The 19,577-nt window shown below is 34.2% G+C and overlaps 2 protein-coding genes across 2 annotated transcripts; one reads left to right on the top strand and one right to left on the bottom strand.

The window, feature by feature from the left end:
- The first annotated feature begins 4,720 nt into the window (after positions 1–4,720).
- LOC140450685 (uncharacterized) lies at positions 4,721–7,759 on the top strand. Its single transcript, XM_072544352.1, has one exon. It carries the CDS (start codon positions 4,721–4,723, stop codon positions 7,757–7,759), a length of 3,039 nt encoding a protein of 1,012 aa, XP_072400453.1.
- A 4,389-nt stretch (positions 7,760–12,148) lies between these two features.
- On the bottom strand, positions 12,149–12,697 carry LOC140450684 (matrilysin-like). The gene has a single exon (XM_072544351.1). It carries the CDS (start codon positions 12,695–12,697, stop codon positions 12,149–12,151), a length of 549 nt encoding a protein of 182 aa, XP_072400452.1.
- Between the last annotated feature and the right edge of the window lie 6,880 nt (positions 12,698–19,577).

The raw sequence follows: 19,577 nt of genomic DNA, 5'->3' as shown, positions 1-19,577 counted from the left end.
CAGAAAGCTTAAAACATCAATCAATTCCTTTAAATTAGTAGTAAACAGTAAAGAGGTTAAGTAATATTTATAAGTAGACATAGTCACGTATAAAAAGTCATGTACAAAATAAAAAAAAGAAATATTATTTTGCTTAGAATATACATACCTGGAGGTATCGTGTTGGTGCTTCTGGTTGTAGACACTAAATAGTACTCAATGCTCTCAAGCAGGTTTTCTATAGTATGTATATGGTGGGGTAGTATCAAGGCTTGGTCTTAAGACTTGTTTTTCTAAAAACGTATATCTAACCACAGAATCTGTTGTTGATCGAGTTATGCAAGCTTCTGCATTGACTAAACCTACCAAAGCGGAAAAACAATAGCGATAACTGAAACAGGTTTATACTGACTTAACCAATTATTTATCAAAGTATTGATACACACCGCAGATAATACGGAAAAGTGCAACAAACAAATGCAAGGACAATAGCGATAACGAAAACGTTCCCGCACTTTGAAAAATTGTTTAAAAGATTTTTGTAACACCGTAACCACTTATTTATCAAAGTATTGATTTATCTTCATATAATAGGAAAATGCAGCAAACAAATGCATGGTTAGGACGATACAAAACCAAGATTGTTTTTCGTAAAATACACAATAACAAAAATATTAGTGGTTTACTCCAATGTATATAAGGCCTACCAAGCTGTTTCACAACCATACAAAATGTTCTGCTATAACTGCAAATCTTTATTTTGTTTTTGTCGAGAGACAGTAGAGTAAGTAACTATATAATATACATACATATAATATACATATATAAATTCTATTTTATTAGTTATTATTGTTTATTATTTATTATTTTTATAGCTATTACACAAAAAATGGGGTACTGGTACAGCCTCATTGTGGCGGAAGACCTCAAGAAAACGAAGAGTAAGTAAATTTTAATAAATACTGATATTTATACTAACAGACATTTATGTTTACAGAATAGATAAATTAATAGACGTTACTTTAAAGGAGGGCGAGGAGCAAGCGGAGACAGCTGCTGAAGAGTATGTATATACCACATTTTATTACTTATAGAATTATTGTTTTATTGATTTACAGAGCCATCCTGGATATTTTTGGAGAGGCGTCTTTGTATGAGTAAGTATTAAACGTGTTGCAATATGTATAATATAATGCGGCTTTTGTTTCAGGCTTGATGGTTTAGACTGTAACGAAGAGTAAGTAAATTTTAATGAATACTGATATTTATACTAACAGACATTTATGTTTACAGAATAGATAAATTAATAGACGTTACTTTAAAGGAGGGCGAGCAGCAAGAGGAGACAGCTGCTGAAGAGTATGTATATACCACATTTTATTACTTATAGAATTATTGTTTTATTGATTTACAGAGCCATCCTGGATATTTTTGGAGAGGCGTCTTTGTATGAGTAAGTATTAAACGTGTTGCAATATGTATAATATAATGCGGCTTTTGTTTCAGGCTTGATGGTTTAGACAGTAACGAAGAGGAGGATGAGGAGGATCAAACAACAACGCCACCACCCCACAAAAAAAAGATGTTTAAATAAAAATTTTAAAAATTTCATGTTTTTATTATTTTACACTTTTACAGTAAAAAATACATATAATAGAACCATTAAATCATTAGAGACATTATAGCATTGTTGACTGTAGGCGTGAAAACAATGTACACAGTGCCAAAGGTAAAATAACCATCTTCTATAAACACTTCCTCCGTTTCATCCTTGTTCACATATAAGTTCTCAACGTAAAACACTTGTCCATCTATAGAAAACTGTAATTGAACCAAGTCGCCCTCACCATAATTATTCCCCAGCCATATCTCACCACTGTAGACGAAATTATTTATTGCGAACGTAATCAACACAAAGTCAAGATCTTGTGTGAATTGAATCAGATTTATGGTAACGAATTGAAAATTTTCAGATAAAATGTTAATTTGAACAAGAAACTCGCACTCAGCCATGTTCAAGCAACCAATAAAGATAAAGGAATATCAAAGACTGTTACATTTTCAGGTCGAAATTCGAAATTTATATCTTTGTGTAGAAACAAACAAGAAACCACAGTCATTTTGTAAAGGATATCAGATAAGAATGGTATTGTTTAAAAGAAAAATCATAAAAGAGAATCAAATAAAGTGTTAATAGGTTAATGTCTATATACTAACAGATGGATGCAGACTTACACAGAGACACACAGAGTGTAACAGAGGTTTGCAGAACATAGCAGGCGCCATCAGTGACACGCTATCAGTTCAGACGCCATCAGCGACATGCAAGCAGAGGTTAGAAGAGGGTACCAGAGCATAACAGATGATAGCAGAGGGTAGCAGAGACACACAGAGGGTACCAGAGCATAGCAGACGCCATCAGTGACAAGTTAACAGTGCAGACGCCAACAGTGACATGCTAGCAGAGGATAGCAGAGAGAAAGTGAAAAGAAGGATTAATAAATAGTTGAATAACATCACGCCATACATTGAAGATCGTATAAATGAAACGGCCTGCCTCAAATAGGTATTACGTAAAGTAAGCTTCGAGTTAGTGTCATGTTAGCGTTGACTCAGCGTCGAATCACCATATACTCAGACACAAATGCTACGTACGGCATCATGTCAGCATCAAGTCAGCGTCAAGTCAGTGTCATGTCAGCGTCATGGCAGCGTCAAGTCAGCGTCATGTCAGCGTCATGTCAGCGTCAAGTCAGCGTCGAGTCAGCGTCATGTCAGCGTCAAGTTAGCGTCTAGTCAACGGTTATAAATAGATCTGTTAACTTCAGAATCGACATTCAGTCGTAGGATGCTGAACAGAGAACAACGTATTAAGCAGCTTGCTAAAATTATTGGAACAAAGTACAAAGCTCTCAAAAGAATGCAGAGTGATCAACAAGAACATCTCGAAACAATTTTAACAACTGAACCTCTTACAGAAATAAACAATTATCTGAAAACTACACATCAATTGGATAAGCATGAAGACACTAGCGACAATTATCAGAAAACTGTACATCAATCGGAGAAGCATGAAGACACTAGCGAACATCAAAACAATACACAGCAGAAGGATGAAGAGAGATCCGAACACCTTCAAAAATATTGGCATCATTCGACAGATATCGACCGAAGTTATGGGTCACAGTATGTTAGGACAACTAATAAATGGGTAATGGGCGATAAGGAGATAAAATTTACTCCTAAACGTATATGGGTTAACAATAATCAGTATAAAGCTACTAATGGATTATATAATTTAATATTTTACAAGAAACCACAAGACTTTACGCCAAACGATTGCATTAACTATAAAAAAATATTAGAAGTCACAGGTATTCATCGAGATTCCCGAGGATATTTGAGACATCAATCGTTCCCAGAAAAATTCAAGAAAATTATCAAACCCATGTATGTTGAGAAAGAAAGAAGAAAACCCTCGTCAAGACATTGTTTATCAACTAAAAACATGGGACGGGTAACGAAAAGTTCAAATAAAAACATTGAAGCAAAAACAACAAAACAGTATTTGGAAAGCAGCACAGCCGAAAACGAGTCAAAAACAAACCATAGACCAAGTTCTGAAAGTGGACAGCTGTACGAGGAATTGAACAAAATATGGACCCTCTATAACGAAAATAACGATCCAAATATACTTGTAGAAGGCTTCAAAATTCTTTCGAAATGCGATGCTCTAAATGGAAAAGAAGCAGAAGAAATAATAAGTAAATTGCGTTATCTAGAGCTTATTCATTAATTGTCTCCACCTAGCGGTTACTAAGGAAACGGAATACTTCAGAATTCATCATCTCACTAACCGACGCCTTCCTTCAAGAATAACATGTAATATGTATTAATTTAACAAATAAAATAATATTGGGATTTAACATGCCTTTTTATTATCTAACAATTCATCGCTACGCATCATTATCTAAAAATATTGATGACATCATCTATCTTAATCGTTTTGGCATACCTTGATAAAAACAACAAGACAACACCTTAGATGTGTATGTTTTGCACACGGCACTATCTATGTCTAAAAGTAGCGATGACGTAATCCTCATTCGGCAGGCAAGATCTTGTTAATTTTGCAAAAATAGCCTAGCCAAAGTGTTACGAGTTCTCCCGAAGCGGGACAACGCCCTAAATTTTAATATCATTTTCTGAAAAAATGATCGCCGTTTTTCGAAAAATAGATTTTGTTTTGTTCTAATAATTAATTATAAAGATACCTACTTTTATTATTTTGAATAAACTCACTTCAATTTGTTATATCACATTATGATAATAGCTAGCCGCAACTCGAAAATACAGATAATTTACAACAGGGATTTCGTAAAATGACTAATTGATATGTTTTAAGTACTTTATACAGCTGTTTTTATGTAAAATTGTAAATAAACACCCCCTGATTTTTCTCAAACAGTATTACCCTTTTCCTCATCATAGAGTGTCACGTGACCTAGGGTGAAAACGTATAAAAGGCGCAAAACAAGATTTACTCTCATTTCTTATCAGGCAGTCGTACTGATAAGACGTGCTCTCTCATATCAGCTCTTGCTCTTATCATCCTTTACAGAAAGTGTGCAATTTTTTCAATTTTTGAAAAATAGATATTACATTTTGAATTTTTAGTTTTTTTGAAAAATTGTAAAGTTTTTTCATTTTTTTAAGTTTCTAATTTTTGATAATTTTTGAAATGGTTCAAAATTGGTCATTAAAGTTTTTGATGCGTAGGTTCATAACAACATTTTGTGCGTACCTACATAGTTTTCGACTCTCTGCGACAGGGGGTTCTCCTAGACACGGCGAAGAGAACTTGAAAGCTCTGTTGGAGGATGCTATGGCTGATGCAAAGAAGCAAAGCGGATACAAAAAGGGCGATAAAATTCAAATAATTGCCCACAATGTCAATTTCAATCACCCCATTTCGACAACAACTAGTGCAGATACCAATATGGACAGTTTATTACAGCATCTTGAAAACATATTGACGTCTAACGACACTGTTCTTTTGGCTGACACGAAATTCGATATTCAAATTTTCAAGATGCCTAGGGGTAGCGGTCGTCGTCGTAGAATGATAAATTTGTCAGAGGACCGTCGCACTAAAAAAAGCATTACTCAAATTAAAAACAATGACACCTTATGCGGGGCTCGAGCAGTTATAGTGGGGTTAACATACGTCACAAACGAGATTTTGGGTCACAAATTGATCAAAAGTGATGTTCATAACATACGTATAGGTCGAACATTACAGACGGTTTTGGCGGAAAAACTTTGTGGTCTATTGGGTGGTTGCTATGTCGACGGCTTTATTTTGGATGATTTTAAGAAGGCAGAGGAGTTGCTGGATGTGCAAATTAAGATCATCTGCGCTGAAAACTTAAACACTCTTATCTACGAGAGTCCCGAAAAAACAACCAAAATTTATTTATACCAAAATGGGAATCACTTCGATGTTATAATTAGTTTGAAAGGTTTGTACGGTACTAATTATTATTGTAAAAAGTGCGATACACCTTATCAAAGCAAACACAAGTGCAAGAAAGCACCACTTTGCACGATTTGCAGACAACCTGAGCACGCCATCCAAAACAAAATTCTGTGCAAGAACTGTAATCGTTATTGCTACAATGATGAATGTCTGGCAAACCATACAGAAGTTTGCAAAGAGGTATTTAAATGCACCACTTGTAATAAAATTTGTAAGAGGGAAAATCGACATGAGTGCGGCTACTCGATGTGCAGGAATTGTAACACATTCGTAGAGATAGCTACACATCAGTGCTATATGATGAAAAAACCAGCCAAAGGAGGGGTTTGTACAAACCCATGTGAATGTAATAGTCGTAGTAACGAAGTAAATAAGGGGTGTCAATACAATACTAAAGCAAAAACTATTTGTAAAGAACCATGTAAATGCAATGGCCTCTCTAACACGCCCATAAATCGTTGCACATATACAGAAAAATATTTATTTTTCGATTATGAGGCAATGCAGGACACCGGAATACATGTGCCAAATCTTATAATAGTCCATGATTATGCTGGTAACAAATACGTTTTTACAAATAACGAAGAATTTTGTAAATGGTTAATTTCTGAGAAACACAGGGGTTATACAGCAGTAGCTCACAACGGGAAAAGTTACGATTCGTATTTTATTTTAAAATACTGTGTAGAAAACACGATAAAGCCGTACACTATCTACAATGGGTCAAAACTGATGCTTTTGGAAGTCGAGGCTCTTAAATTGAAAATAATAGACAGCTCTAATTTTGTAGCCGGCCCCTTGTCCGGTTTTCCTACAACTTTTGGTCTGCACGAATTAAAGAAAGGGTATTTTCCTCATTTTTTTAATGTGGGCGAAAACCAAGTTTATAAAGGATGTTTACCAGATGTTAAGTACTATGGGCCCAACACAATGAAGCTCAAACAAAGGGGTGATTTTTTAAAATGGCATGAGGCCCATAAAAACGATGAGTTTGATTTTCAGAGGGTTCTACATGCCTATTGCGACTCTGATGTAGACATTCTACGAAGAGGCTGTTTGGAATTACGCAAGGAATTTTTGGGGATCGCTAACATAGACCCGTTCCAATATCTGACCATTGCCGGTGTTTGTATGGCTATATATAGGGCCAAATATCTGCAACCAAATACTATAGGGGTTGTAAAACAGGACATAAAGGATACGTATAGCCTGGTATCGTTAAAATGGCTGAGTCAGTTTCCAGACGTACAACATGCTCTTAATGGTGGCGAAATTACGATCTGCGGTGCAAAAGTGGATGGTTATGACTGCTCCACAAATACCGTGTACCAGTACCACGGGTGTTTCTGGCATGGCCACCCAGAGTGTTTTGCGCCCAACACAATTAACCACGTTAATAACGAAACAATGAGCGACTTGTACGAAAGAACACTGAGGAGAGCCGCACAAATAAAAGAAGCTGGTTACAAACTAGTAGAAATGTGGGAATGTGAATGGATAAAATCAAAAGAATGTAAAAATGCACCGAGCCCTCAAATTGTTGAACCCTTAAAGCCTCGTGAAGCATTCTTTGGAGGACGAACAAACGCCATAAAACTAAATGTGACTGATAAAAAGCTTAGATATATAGATATTGTATCGCTTTATCCGACGGTACAGTATTATGACCGCTACCCCATTGGCCACCCTGCTAAAATACATGCACCTGAATCATACAACCCCTCGTGGTTTGGCCTAGTACATTGTCAAATACTGCCACCTACCAGCTTATATCACCCAGTCCTACCTGTCAAAACTGACAAATTAATGTTTCCGTTGTGTAATCAATGTGCCTTGGAAGATTGCGAAAATTGTGATCATGATGACTCAGAACGTGCATTAAAAGGTACGTGGACGACTCTAGAGATCAATAAAGCCATAGAAAAGGGGTATAAAATATTAGAAGTGTACGAGGTGTGGAATTTTAAACAAACTTCGACGGATTTATTTAAGGGCTATGTCAAAGATTTTATGAAAATAAAATTAGAAACTAGTCCACATAAATATGCCTCAAACGAAGAATACGCTCGGGTTGTAAAAGAACAAATGGGCATAGACTTAGACTTGGAGAAAATATCTCCAAATCTTGGTAAACGAGCAGTCGCTAAACTATGCTTGAATAGTCTATGGGGCAAGTTTGGGCAAAGAATGAATATGAAACAGAGTATGTTGTGGACCTCAAAAGATGGTATGAGCTCTTGATGGATGATAAGATCAACATAACTAATGTGATATTTGTTAACGATCACATAGCCCAAGTCTCATATGATTACAAGGACGTATTTGTAGAAGACCCCACATCTACAAATATTTTTGTGGCTTTATTTACGACAAGTAACGCTCGTCTGAGACTGTACGATATGATTGATAGGATAGGAGAGGCTGTAGCTTATTTCGACACAGACTCCATCGTTTATATTGATGATGGCCTAAACACTGTCGAAACAGGTGAAATGTTGGGCGATTGGAGCGATGAGCTTGGGTCAGATGATTATATTGTAGAATGGCAGGCTACTGGACCAAAAAGTTATTACTATAAAACCTAAAGGGCAAAGAGGTGACTAAAATCAAAGGCTTTACTTTAAACTACGAGAACAGTTTAGTCCTCAATGCCTCAACGATGAACGATCTCATACACGACCCCACCAAACAAATCAAGCTCACATATGACCAAATATGCCGTCATATCCACACTAAAGACATTGTAACGAGAAAGAGGGTGTCGAAGACATTTAAGATGGATTACAAGAAGCGAAAGATTGTACAAAATGATGACTTTATGGATACCCTGCCTCTAGGCTACAAGGCCTCTTAGATTGCTGTTAATAGTGTGTCACATGTCAAAATCTCTTCATTCACAGTTGAACACTCGTAGAGTACACACGTATCAAAATGTGGTCTGTAAATATTATAAATCAGCGAGAAATTAAAAAATTTAATGCTCATCAGTGCACTTTCCAACTGTGCTGTGAAAACTATGTAGGTGGCGCGCTTAATCAAGATATTTTGAAAAATAAATTAGATTCTGCTCTTAACGATGTAAAAAAACAAATTGGTTACAAAAAGGGTGACAGAATCCGTATTGTGGCTTTAAATGACAATTTCAATCATCCTATTTCGACATCAACTAGTGCAGATGTCAATATGACCAAGTTACTAGAACAAATTGAAAATGTAACCAGTTCTAATGCTTACATACAGCTTAAAGATACGAAATTCGACATTCAAATCTTAAAAATGCCTCGCTAATTACTTTTTATGTAAAATGATTTGTTTTGAAAATTATCATTCAATTTAAAAACATCGGTAATATTAAAAATTTCAGAATGTTATCTTATTTTCAATGTTAAAAAATGCTATCTACCGTTTTTAAAAAAATATTTAAGAGCTACTGTACTTTTGGTAGACTACCCCAAAGTAGTAGCCATTGAACTAAGGTCTGAACAAACCTCGGTATAATAAAAATCTTAAAAGATACTCAGATAAATCACAAAAAGATATCTGTTATGAGTCACTGGCTACTTAATGAACCGGTCTGGTTAACTCCGGAGCTATGTGTTCGTTAGCTGCCTGATACCCAAAAGATACTCTGTACAGATCACTAAAAGATATTTACTGAGCCTTACCTTGAACTAAGCCCTGACCACACCTCTATATAATAAAAAATCTTAAAAGATGCTCAGATAAATCACCAAAAGATATCTGCTATGAGTCACTGGCTACTTAATGAAGCGATCTGGTTAACTCCGGAGCTATGTGTTCGTTAGCTGCCTGATACCCAAAAGATACTCTGCACAGATCACTAAAAGATATTTACTGGGCCTTACACTACTTATATGTGATTTCTACATAAGCAAAGCATGGATGGGCCCAAATACCGTAGGCCTGTCTTATGTCTTTCTATGCTCTGTATATTGAGACATATGACGGGGAATCTTAACGAGGCCGTAAGCATCTCCAATACTTCAATATTCTTTGATATATCCACGAATATGTCATATAATGTTGACGTATTGCCTCCTGGGTAGGCCATGGAAAGAGGTGAAAATTTTTAAATAATAGCTCATAGGACATGCTTTTAATTAACGAAATATTGTATTTTTCTCTGAATAAATAACAATCACATCTGTTAAAAATCAATATGTTTTTGTCTATTATTTATCATCTCTCTTTACTCTTAATGTAAAAACAAGCACTAAACATTTGAGATATTTCATTTAATTATTATGTAAAATAAATTGATACTATTAGAAGATCGACAATTCTCAAACAAACAACAGGAAATTATCTAACCGGTGAAAACGATAAATTTATTATTTTGTCCGCATATTGTCCAAACTTATGACGTCTGTTACTTCAACCGCAATTGCTTATAAATAAAAACAATAAAATTTTACACATTTTTTATATTCTTTTCTTTAAAGCAGAAAATTTACAAACATTTGCTTACCCTTACTTAGTCAGCGTCTAACGTTGTCAATTGTTGTTGTTGTTGATTTCCAAATATTAATTACAGAGAGCACTGATGTTTCATGTGTTGTCTCGGCTTCTCATCTAAAATTATAAGTTTACATAATTTGTACAATGCTTGTACTGTGTAATATTTTTTCTAGGTAAACATGTATTCTTTATTTTACATTTAAGAATTTTTAATAACACAAAATTTAAAAACGTTTTTTTATTAAGCAAATACAGTGGAATTCTTGCGCATGCTCGTTAGGCATTTGGGACATCTGCATATTGGGCATTTTGCAAAAAAAAAAAAAAAGCTGCGTAGGCATTTTATTTACATGCTTGTTAAAAACCAGGCACATTTACGGTATTTGTTAAAAAACTAGGCATACTTAACGCAAAATAACAATATCTTACCTTAGTATCTGTATACTTCGTCTATTCCTGAGCCCTTTACGGTATTTACGCCCTAGGTTTAGGCAATTTAGAACTTTTTGGGATTTTTATAGTAACCGTTGGTATACTCTGTAAGCAAAAGTAAAACTGTTTTAATCTCTTAATTATTTTACCACTTTTTGAAATATTTTACCGGTACAGCTTCCATTTTGTTCATGTGTATTAAATCTAAATTTTTTACAAAATAAAACAACATGTTAGCGCTTTTACTTTCCTTACGTTTTTGAATCATTTTAGGCGTCAGTCATTGAAAAATAATAGTAGAGCATATTACTTACCTCTGTTTTCTTCTGTTAAGCGTTGTTCTTGGTAGGTCCTTACACACCTATAACCGTATATTTACATATTTTTTTCACAAAATTTTTACATTTTGTCACATTTTTCTGATTTATACACTATACTCCATAACACACACATTTCTTTGAAACATATTATTTAAAATTAAACCATGAATTCTTCGCTGTTGTTCTACACCTAGCGATAGATAACAGTTTGCGGTTTTGTCGATATCACAGCCTGCTTTCAACTTTATCAATTTCACGTGTTTTTTCTGCTTTTCATAAATAAAAGTATTGCATTCCGAATATAGGGATATGAACTATTTGTTTATATTACGCTTACAATACCACAGAACTTTTGCGGTTTTCTGCAACACTGATATTTAAACTGGAATCTTTACTAATTTGTAAATAATCGAATTAGATACTCGATTCAAAACATAATTCTTTACAACTAAAAACTGTTTTTGTTAAAAATAGTTTCTCTTTATCGTACTTTGAGTTTGCGGCATTTCATATTTAACACACAAGTTTAAATAAAAATATGGCTGCAATAACCATATCGACAACCTTGACGTTATTGTTGTTTTACCGATGCACCGCCACATCGGGACGCGACCCATCGGCCGTCGTCACATCGAACAGCGCCGTTTTGACACTACGTCGCCATGTTTTTTTTTGTATTCGATACCTCCTCCCCACGTATATCCTGTCCTAACCACGACCTTTGACTTTGTTTTTTTTTATACCTATTGACGCCTACCTACTTCAAATGACCGATTGGCCTAGTAGTCTGGGAGGCCTAGTCATCAACGTAGGGGTCGCGGGTTCGAGTCCTACATACGCTATAATTTTTTATTTAATAATAATTTAATAATTTGGATTAAAATTGTCTTATAGATAGTAGATAATAAAAATAGTTGAAATACAAAAATAGTATGTAAATTAATTCATATTAAAAATAATCAATTATTACTGGCCGTGCCGGCTAGCGTTCAAACTATGACGTCATCACGGGGCGTGACCGGAGCGCAGATGGGGCTTGTGACGTCAGGGGTCAAAGGGCAAAGTGGACTGAATCGTATCCCTTTCTACTGTGGAGATGTGGCTAGAAACATAAAATCGGGATACTGAATTAGGCATATGTTTTTTATTGCAGGTGTTTTCGGCAAATAGGCCCCGTTTTTTAGTTCAGGTGTATTCGGTACATAGCTCCTGGTTTGCGCTTGCGTGACTGGTGTTGTTGTTGGTATCGAAGAGGGAGCTTCTGTTTGTCCATATAGTATGCTCATTGCCTTTTTATCATCATCACCAAAACTTGGCACATCTTGTTGATACCAAGCATACATAATAGACGAATCACTATTACTATGTTCCAGTCCGAGGGAATGACCAATTTCGTGCATTAGGACAGCCAAAAAATTGACTTCACCATCAGAACCCTACCATTGCCTACATACCACCGTTCATTAGCATCAAGATGAATTTCGGTACACTCACCGTTTGCGCTGGGATAGTATGCGTGGGCCAATACTTTTCCGGGGCCATCGAAAGTAAATGAACATTTAGAGGTTCCTTGACAACTTGCTCGAAAATTATGATTATTTGGCACCACAGTTATAGTAATATCTGGCTTTGAAGAAGGTATTATTACTCGTTTAAACTTTAAATTAGATATTTTCTCCCATCTAGCGAAAGCTTCTGCAGCAAGATTTATATAACTAGGATTACTAATAGCTTGAGGAAAATACCAACTTAATTTCGTTTTATTCCACTTCGAATGAATTGCATAGTTATTGTCGCCAACAGAACATCGAGGCTTATTCATCAAATTCATAGTATCATTATTTAATGTTCCGGTCACCGGAAGATTGTATCTTTCTTGAAATTCAACTAAGGCCACATCTACACTAGAAATAGCATTACTTGACGCATTTAGATATCCGAAACGCATTAGAAAAGAACTAGCATACTCCAGAGTGCTATTTTCAGCACACACAGTTACAGAGAGCAACAATAAGACATGTAAACAGACAAGCATCTTGATTTATACTAATCCCCAAAATGTTTAATTAAGGTATTTTATACAAATTATTAAGAAATATTTAAAGTAAAAACGTTGAAAATAACGATGAAAAATAAATGTTAGCAGAAAATTATCTCGCCGCAAAGGAAATAGCGACCGACATTCTTATCTCAAACACTACTTTAATTGGTCGTTATTTTGTTATCATACCCACATTTTGTTATTGAACTGTTTTTCTTATCACACCGCATATGTTATAGCGACCGACATTCTTATCTCAAATACTAATTTAATTGGTCGTTATTTTGTTATCATACCCACATTTTGTTATTGAACTGCCTTTCTTATCACGTGCACGGGGAATGCTGATATTTTTCAAACCAACAACAAAATTATTAAACCGTACATAATTTTGCAAGGACAAACATTCTAAAACAAGTCAATATAATCGTCTTATCACTCTAAAGTGGAGGGTACAGCAGCTTTAAATTGAAGCGAAATCATTTCAACCTTCAGTATCAATTTTATTCTGACAGTGTGTGTTAGTGTAACTAGATTGCAAGGTAAGTAAGATTTTTTTAAAATTGAATAATTGTGGCCTTATGCAAGCATTTTGAATGGTAAATAATTTCTGTTTTACTTTTTATTTTCCTCGTAATTATTCTGTGTTAAATATTTTAAGATTTTTATTTCAAATACAACTAGATATTTTCTGCTCTGCCACTGCTGTTTATAACATTCCGAGATTTAATAAAAATTTAGCATCTGTAGTTACAGTAAATAACTGTCTACAAAAAAGACGCTAGCATTTTGAAGTAGTCTTTTTTAGAAGTAGTAATAGTTTTTTTTTACTTTTTGTGTTTTTCGTAATTATTCTGTGTCAAATCTTTTGAGATTTTTCTTTTTTGAATACAACTAGATGTTGTTTAAACGTTACGAACTCTATTAAATATTATTAAGAGGCGTAAACTAGAATATCTTGGACATATAATCAGAGGACCAAGATATGAGTTCCTTCGGCTAATTCTCAACGGTAAAATCGAAGGAAAGAAATGGATAGGACGGAAGAAACTCTCTTGGTTGAGGAATTTGCGGCAGTGGACAGGTTTGACAGCGGACCAATTGCTACACGTAGCGCAAGACCGAGATCAGTATAAAAATATTGTAAGCATGGTAGTCGCCGACGTTCCGTAGGGATATGGCACTCTAAGAAGAAGATGTTGTTTATAACATTCCGGGATTTGATATAAATTCAGCATCTGTAGTTGCAATAAATAACTGTCTACAAAAAAGACGCTAGCATTTTGAAGTAGTCTTTTTTACTGTTTGTGTTTTTCCTAATTATTCTCTGTAAAATCTTTTAAGATTTTTCTTTTTTTGAATACAACTAGATGTTGTTTATAATATTCCAGGATTTGATATAAATTCAGCATCTGTAGTTGCAGTAAATAACTGTCTACAAAAAAGACGTCAGCATTTTGAAGTAGTCGTTTTTACTTTTTTATGTTTTTGTGTTTTTCGTAATTATTCTGCATCAAATCTTTTAAGATTTTTCTTTTTTGAATACAACTAGATGTTGTGTGCTCTGCTGTTTATAATATTCCAGGATTTGATAAAAATTCCGCATCTGTAGTTGCAATAAGTAACTGTTTATAAAAAGACGCTAGCATTTTAAAGTGGTCTTTTTTACTTTTTATGTTTTTGTGTTTTTTGTATTGTATATAAAAAACATCAATTCAGCATCTGTAGTTGCATTAAATAATTGTTAATTATTCTTGTTTTACTGTTTATTTTCCTCTTATTCATGTCGTAAATCTTTTCGGTGTTTCCCTTTTGATTTTGCAACTTTCTGCTCTGCTAGTATATTATTCTTTCATTTCAGATGGATTTAACAAAAATTAATTCGACATCTGTAGTTGCAGCGAGAAAACCTGTGAAGAAACTTAAAGAATTGGCGGTCAACATTCCAGTGCCAATTAAAGAAGCCCGAATTGTGAACACGACATTTGGTAAGGTCGTTCTGCTAGATTTGGGAGAAGAAGTGGTTTTTTTACCGCCTAGAGTAACAGAGACCTACAGTCCTGTCATCGGAGAGTTTGCGAGCGGAAAATATTCCCTAATATTTCAAGGCCAGGTGGACATCGGGAGCAAATACCAACCGATGTCATCATTCAAAATCGTTTAATTGAAAAATACCAACCGATGCCATCATTCAAAATCGTCTAATTGAAAATACTGAGAGAAAGAGAGAGAGAGGTAAGCATTATGGATATTGTTAAACAATGTGAAAATTTTTTGTTATTTATCAAAAGAGTCAGAAAGATAGTTTTTGATAAATTCACGGCTAAAGACAAAGAAATTTGGGTAAAACGCTTAACGAAACAAATCAAAACTTGCAATAAAGTAATAAAAAAACGCAATTTGTCGATAGGTACAATTAGAAAACTGCAAACACATGTAGGACATTAGTAGTAGAGCAAGCGGGGTTCAAACCCACTTTGGTAACCTGTCCATCAGGGTCTCCGATGCGAAGGTATCGATGCCATGATTTGACCTTGGGGATGTACAAGAAGTACAAGAAGTGATCGACAATGACCAGAGGGTTGTAAGAACTGGTCGCTTATCGCTTGATCTCTTCTTCTTCTCTCCCGAAGAAGTTATCGACAATGACCAGAGGGTCGTAAGAACTAGTCGCTTATCTCTAGATCTCTTCTTCTCAGCCGAAGAATTGTCACCTACGTTACCTGTATGTTTTTACACCTGTCTCACTTGTCTCTTCTTTGTCTTACCTGTCCTGAAGAAGTAAAAGAATCGGTCGACAATGACCAGAGGGGGTGTCTTTGAGTGGAACGGACCACCTTGTATGTCGAGTGCAAAACTCATCGCTTATCGCTTCATCTCCTCTTCTTTTCGTTAAATTTGTACAGGGTGATCGAAAAAATAAATTTGTATTGAGACTTGGAAATATTTTAGGTGTTGTTGCGTCAAAATTTTTTTTTTTTGTGTACGATGCTTAGATATATCTGTATAGCCTGCCTAGCCTAGCCTGCCTAGTCTTATCTTTACTTTTGAAACTTGTAGGAAAAGGAAAAATAACTATGTATCACATAAATGCTTTATTGTGTATATATATATTTTAATGATATATGTGGGTAGATGTAAATAAAACAATATTGGATTGATACTATAAATTTTATTTGTTTTGAAACAAGTTATTTATTTTAAATAAATGTATCCAGCAAAATTTTGTCAGTAATCAAGATGTATCTTGAGGTGTACATGCTAGACGAGTTTTATTCAAGGCTCTCAACTTTTAACAATTGGAAGGGGAATAAATCTGAAATAGAGTTAGCTGCTTGTGGATTTTACTTTCTCCAAGTGGAAGATATAGTAAAGTGTTTCAAGTGTGGCGTAGAGATTTACAAATGGGAATCAAATGACAATATAATCGAAGATCACAAAAAATTTAGTCCCGATTGTGCCTTTGTAGAAAGAGTTTATCCCATTTTTCAGAGAATCAACGACAACAACAAATAAATTGTGAGTGAGAACAATAAATATGCCTGTTCCTGTGAAACATAAATGTCCAAAGTGTGGGGGTGACACTGAAGAACGAAATGACCTGTGTATAAATTGTGAATTGGAAGAGGTGTACAAGGAAGAGAGTGGTGCTAAAAATATACCTAGTAGAATGTATGTAAAGAGACAGAGACCGCAACAATAAAAAATAATGTAATCGCATGATAAAAAATTAGAATAATAAAATAGCTGTAAATATAACATAAAGCTCATTTTTATTTTGCCCTTTGAATATGCCTGTACCTGTGACATATAAATGTACAAAGTGTGGTGGTGAAACTGAGATTCCAAATACACTTTGTGTAAATTGTTACTTAAAAAGTATATTTAGACAATTTGGTGGTGACAAAAATAACCCAAGTCATCTATTTATCCAAAAATAAGTATGCCTGTACCAGTAAAGTATAAATGTCCAAAGTGTGGTGGGGAGACTGAAATATCTAATAGGAATTGTATAAACTGTGACTACATAGAATATTTGAGATCCAGATCTGGTGCTAAAAATATACCAAGTAGTATGTTTGGTGAAATGTGAGGTCAGTTGTCTGAAGAAGAGAAAAAATATATAAAGACTTATATTTAGAATAACTATGTATTAATTTGTAAATCGTCTACGAGTACGCTACCAATATGTTAAACGCTGTCATTAATAAATTACCTTTCGAAATGCACATTCCTGGAGGTTATAGGTTTTGTGGACCCGGCACCAAATTACAGAAAAGACTAGCACGAGGAGATAGGGGAATAAATGGATTAGACGAGGCGTGTCGTGAACATGATATTGCATATTTTCAAAATAAAGATCTATCCGAACGACATAAGGCTGATAAGATTCTAGGTGAAAAAGCTCTTGAACAGTTTCGATCGAAAAATACAGCATTTTCCGAAAAATTGGCAGCACTTGGTGTAGCTGGTGCAATGAAAGCAAAAGTGAAATTAGGTATGGGTCTAGGTTCTACTAAATATAAAGCTGTAACAAAAAGTTGTAATAAAGAATTGAACAAAGCTAAAAATAATTTAGAAAAACTAACTGAAAATATAGACCATTGTACTTTATTACTCCAAGGATTAACTATTTCCAAATCAAGTAAACGCAAACAAAATATCCAGCACAGAAATAAACAAAAAATACAACAAAAGCTTTTAAATCATAAAAGAGCAAAAGAAATTAGAGATGATATGGATGTAGACATTTCAAATGAGTTCGCTGTTGACTCTATAAACAGAGGAGACACAAGAAAAACGGAAAAACGGAAAATAAGTGATGAAAATATTATGGGTGCTAAAAAGCCAAAAAATGATGTAAACGAAATATTGAACAATACTCAAAAAAGAAAACGTGACGACGATAACGATACTATGGATGACCAAGCAATTAAAAAAATAAGATATAATGTATAAATATAAAAAATAATTTTATGTGATTTGTAATATTATAAATAAAATTGGTCACGAAGTATTTTTACTACATTTAAAAAAAAATACATTGACGCAAATCTACAACACGCTATGCAACGTGATTAAATTTTTATTTCTTCATCGAAAACACATTATACATGCAATAAACATATTTAACGATAACGCTGACGTCAATGCATTTTTAGGTCAAATAGGTCACCAAAATACATTATATGCAGATAAGCACATTTTATTTAGATAATGATAAATTAATTTTGGAATAATAAACGTTTTAATGATAAACATGTTTTGTACTATTTTCTGCATTGCAATAAAGATCAAATAGGTCAGTCAATTACGTTAATATATATTTTTTTTATTCTTACTATTTAAATTCGGTTAATTTTAAATTGATCTATCAGTTAGTCAGTGATACTAATTCAGTCTGAGTTGGTAATAAGCTGTGTGTTAACAGTTCAACAGCGAAAAAGTAAAACAGTGAAATGGGAGTTAAGAGTTGTGTTGTTGAATTCCATACTAAGCAAAGAGACAATGCCAGGACAAGACTCTTCACGAGAGAATTTAGTAGGTATCGGCAAAGAGATGAGGGTGTTCAAGCACAACAACTAGGGAGGCTTAACCATTTCGAACCCCATAGGGATGCCGATTACCCACTAAGAAGGAGACCGCTACCATTTCCAATCGAAGGAATTAACCACATTAGAAGACAGTAATTTTAAAATTTTTTTATGTAATTAATAATAATTAATATATGCTCTATTTTCTATTGTCGTTTTTTTTAATAAAGACTTGTTGTTGTTTGTATTATGGGTAGTTGGTTGGAAACAGTCAAGATGGTTGGTAATAAGAAAAAGACAAGAAACACCACTAAAAGAAAGGTCACATCCTCCTCCTCATCTTCTAAAAGAAAAATTTCAAAGCAAAAGTCATTTAGTTTATTGAGAGTAATTCGAGACATTAGAAAGAAACTATTGGAAAGCAAACCAAGAACGTTAAGGGAAGCTATTCAACAATCATTACGAATTGTGAAATCCTACAAGAACATTAAAAAACCACGTGGTCGAGTAATCCAAGTTCCAAAAACTGGGGGTATATTACCTCTAATACCGATATTTGCTGGGTTGAGCGCATTGGGCACTATTGCTGGGGGCACATCAGCTATCGTGAAAACTATTAACGACGCAAAAGCAGCTAAAGAAGATTTACTCGAAAAACAACGTCATAATCGTAAAATGGAAGCACTGGCAATTGGAAAAGGTTTATACTTGAAACCATATAAAAGTGGAATGGGTATTTTTTTATGAATAAAAAATGGATCAAATAAAAATTCCAAAACATGCTTTGACAAATGTAGAGTTACAAAAATATGCAAAATTAATGAAAATCCCACATTTTAGAGGTGTAATGATGAAAAATGGGTTTCCGAAAAAAATTTGGCAACATGAGAGTGGAATTATTAATTTAGATAACAAAGACGGTCCTGGAACTCATTGGACAGCTTACAAGAAGAATAAATCCAAAGTCGTATATTTTGATAGTTTTGGTAATCTGAGACCACCGTTGGAAGCTATATCATACTTTAATTCAAATGGTTATTGTCAAATTGTTTATAATCATAAAATTTATCAAACTTATAACACTGTAAATTGTGGACAATTGTGTTTAGATTTTTTAAATAAATACCCTTTTTAAAATAATATTCTTTTATTTACTCTATGATTATCGTTTGAACATGTCGTACACTTTTGTGTTATCTGGAAGAGAATCGGTGTTATTAACAAAAATTTACCCACCAATTATTTTAAACGAA

Source organism: Diabrotica undecimpunctata, chromosome 9, assembly GCF_040954645.1.
Source record: "Diabrotica undecimpunctata isolate CICGRU chromosome 9, icDiaUnde3, whole genome shotgun sequence".
Lineage (NCBI taxonomy): Eukaryota > Metazoa > Arthropoda > Insecta > Coleoptera > Chrysomelidae > Diabrotica > Diabrotica undecimpunctata.
The sequence above is the reverse complement of the archived record's forward strand: the minus strand, read 5'-3'. Positions and strand labels throughout refer to the sequence as shown.

What these genes read in the sequence shown, in the direction of transcription:
- LOC140450685 (XM_072544352.1), top strand. Translation starts at nt 4,721, where the DNA reads ATGGTTCAAAATTGGTCATTAAAGTTTTTGATGCGTAGGTTCATAACA.
- LOC140450684 (XM_072544351.1), bottom strand. Translation starts at nt 12,697, where the DNA reads ATGCGTTTCGGATATCTAAATGCGTCAAGTAATGCTATTTCTAGTGTA.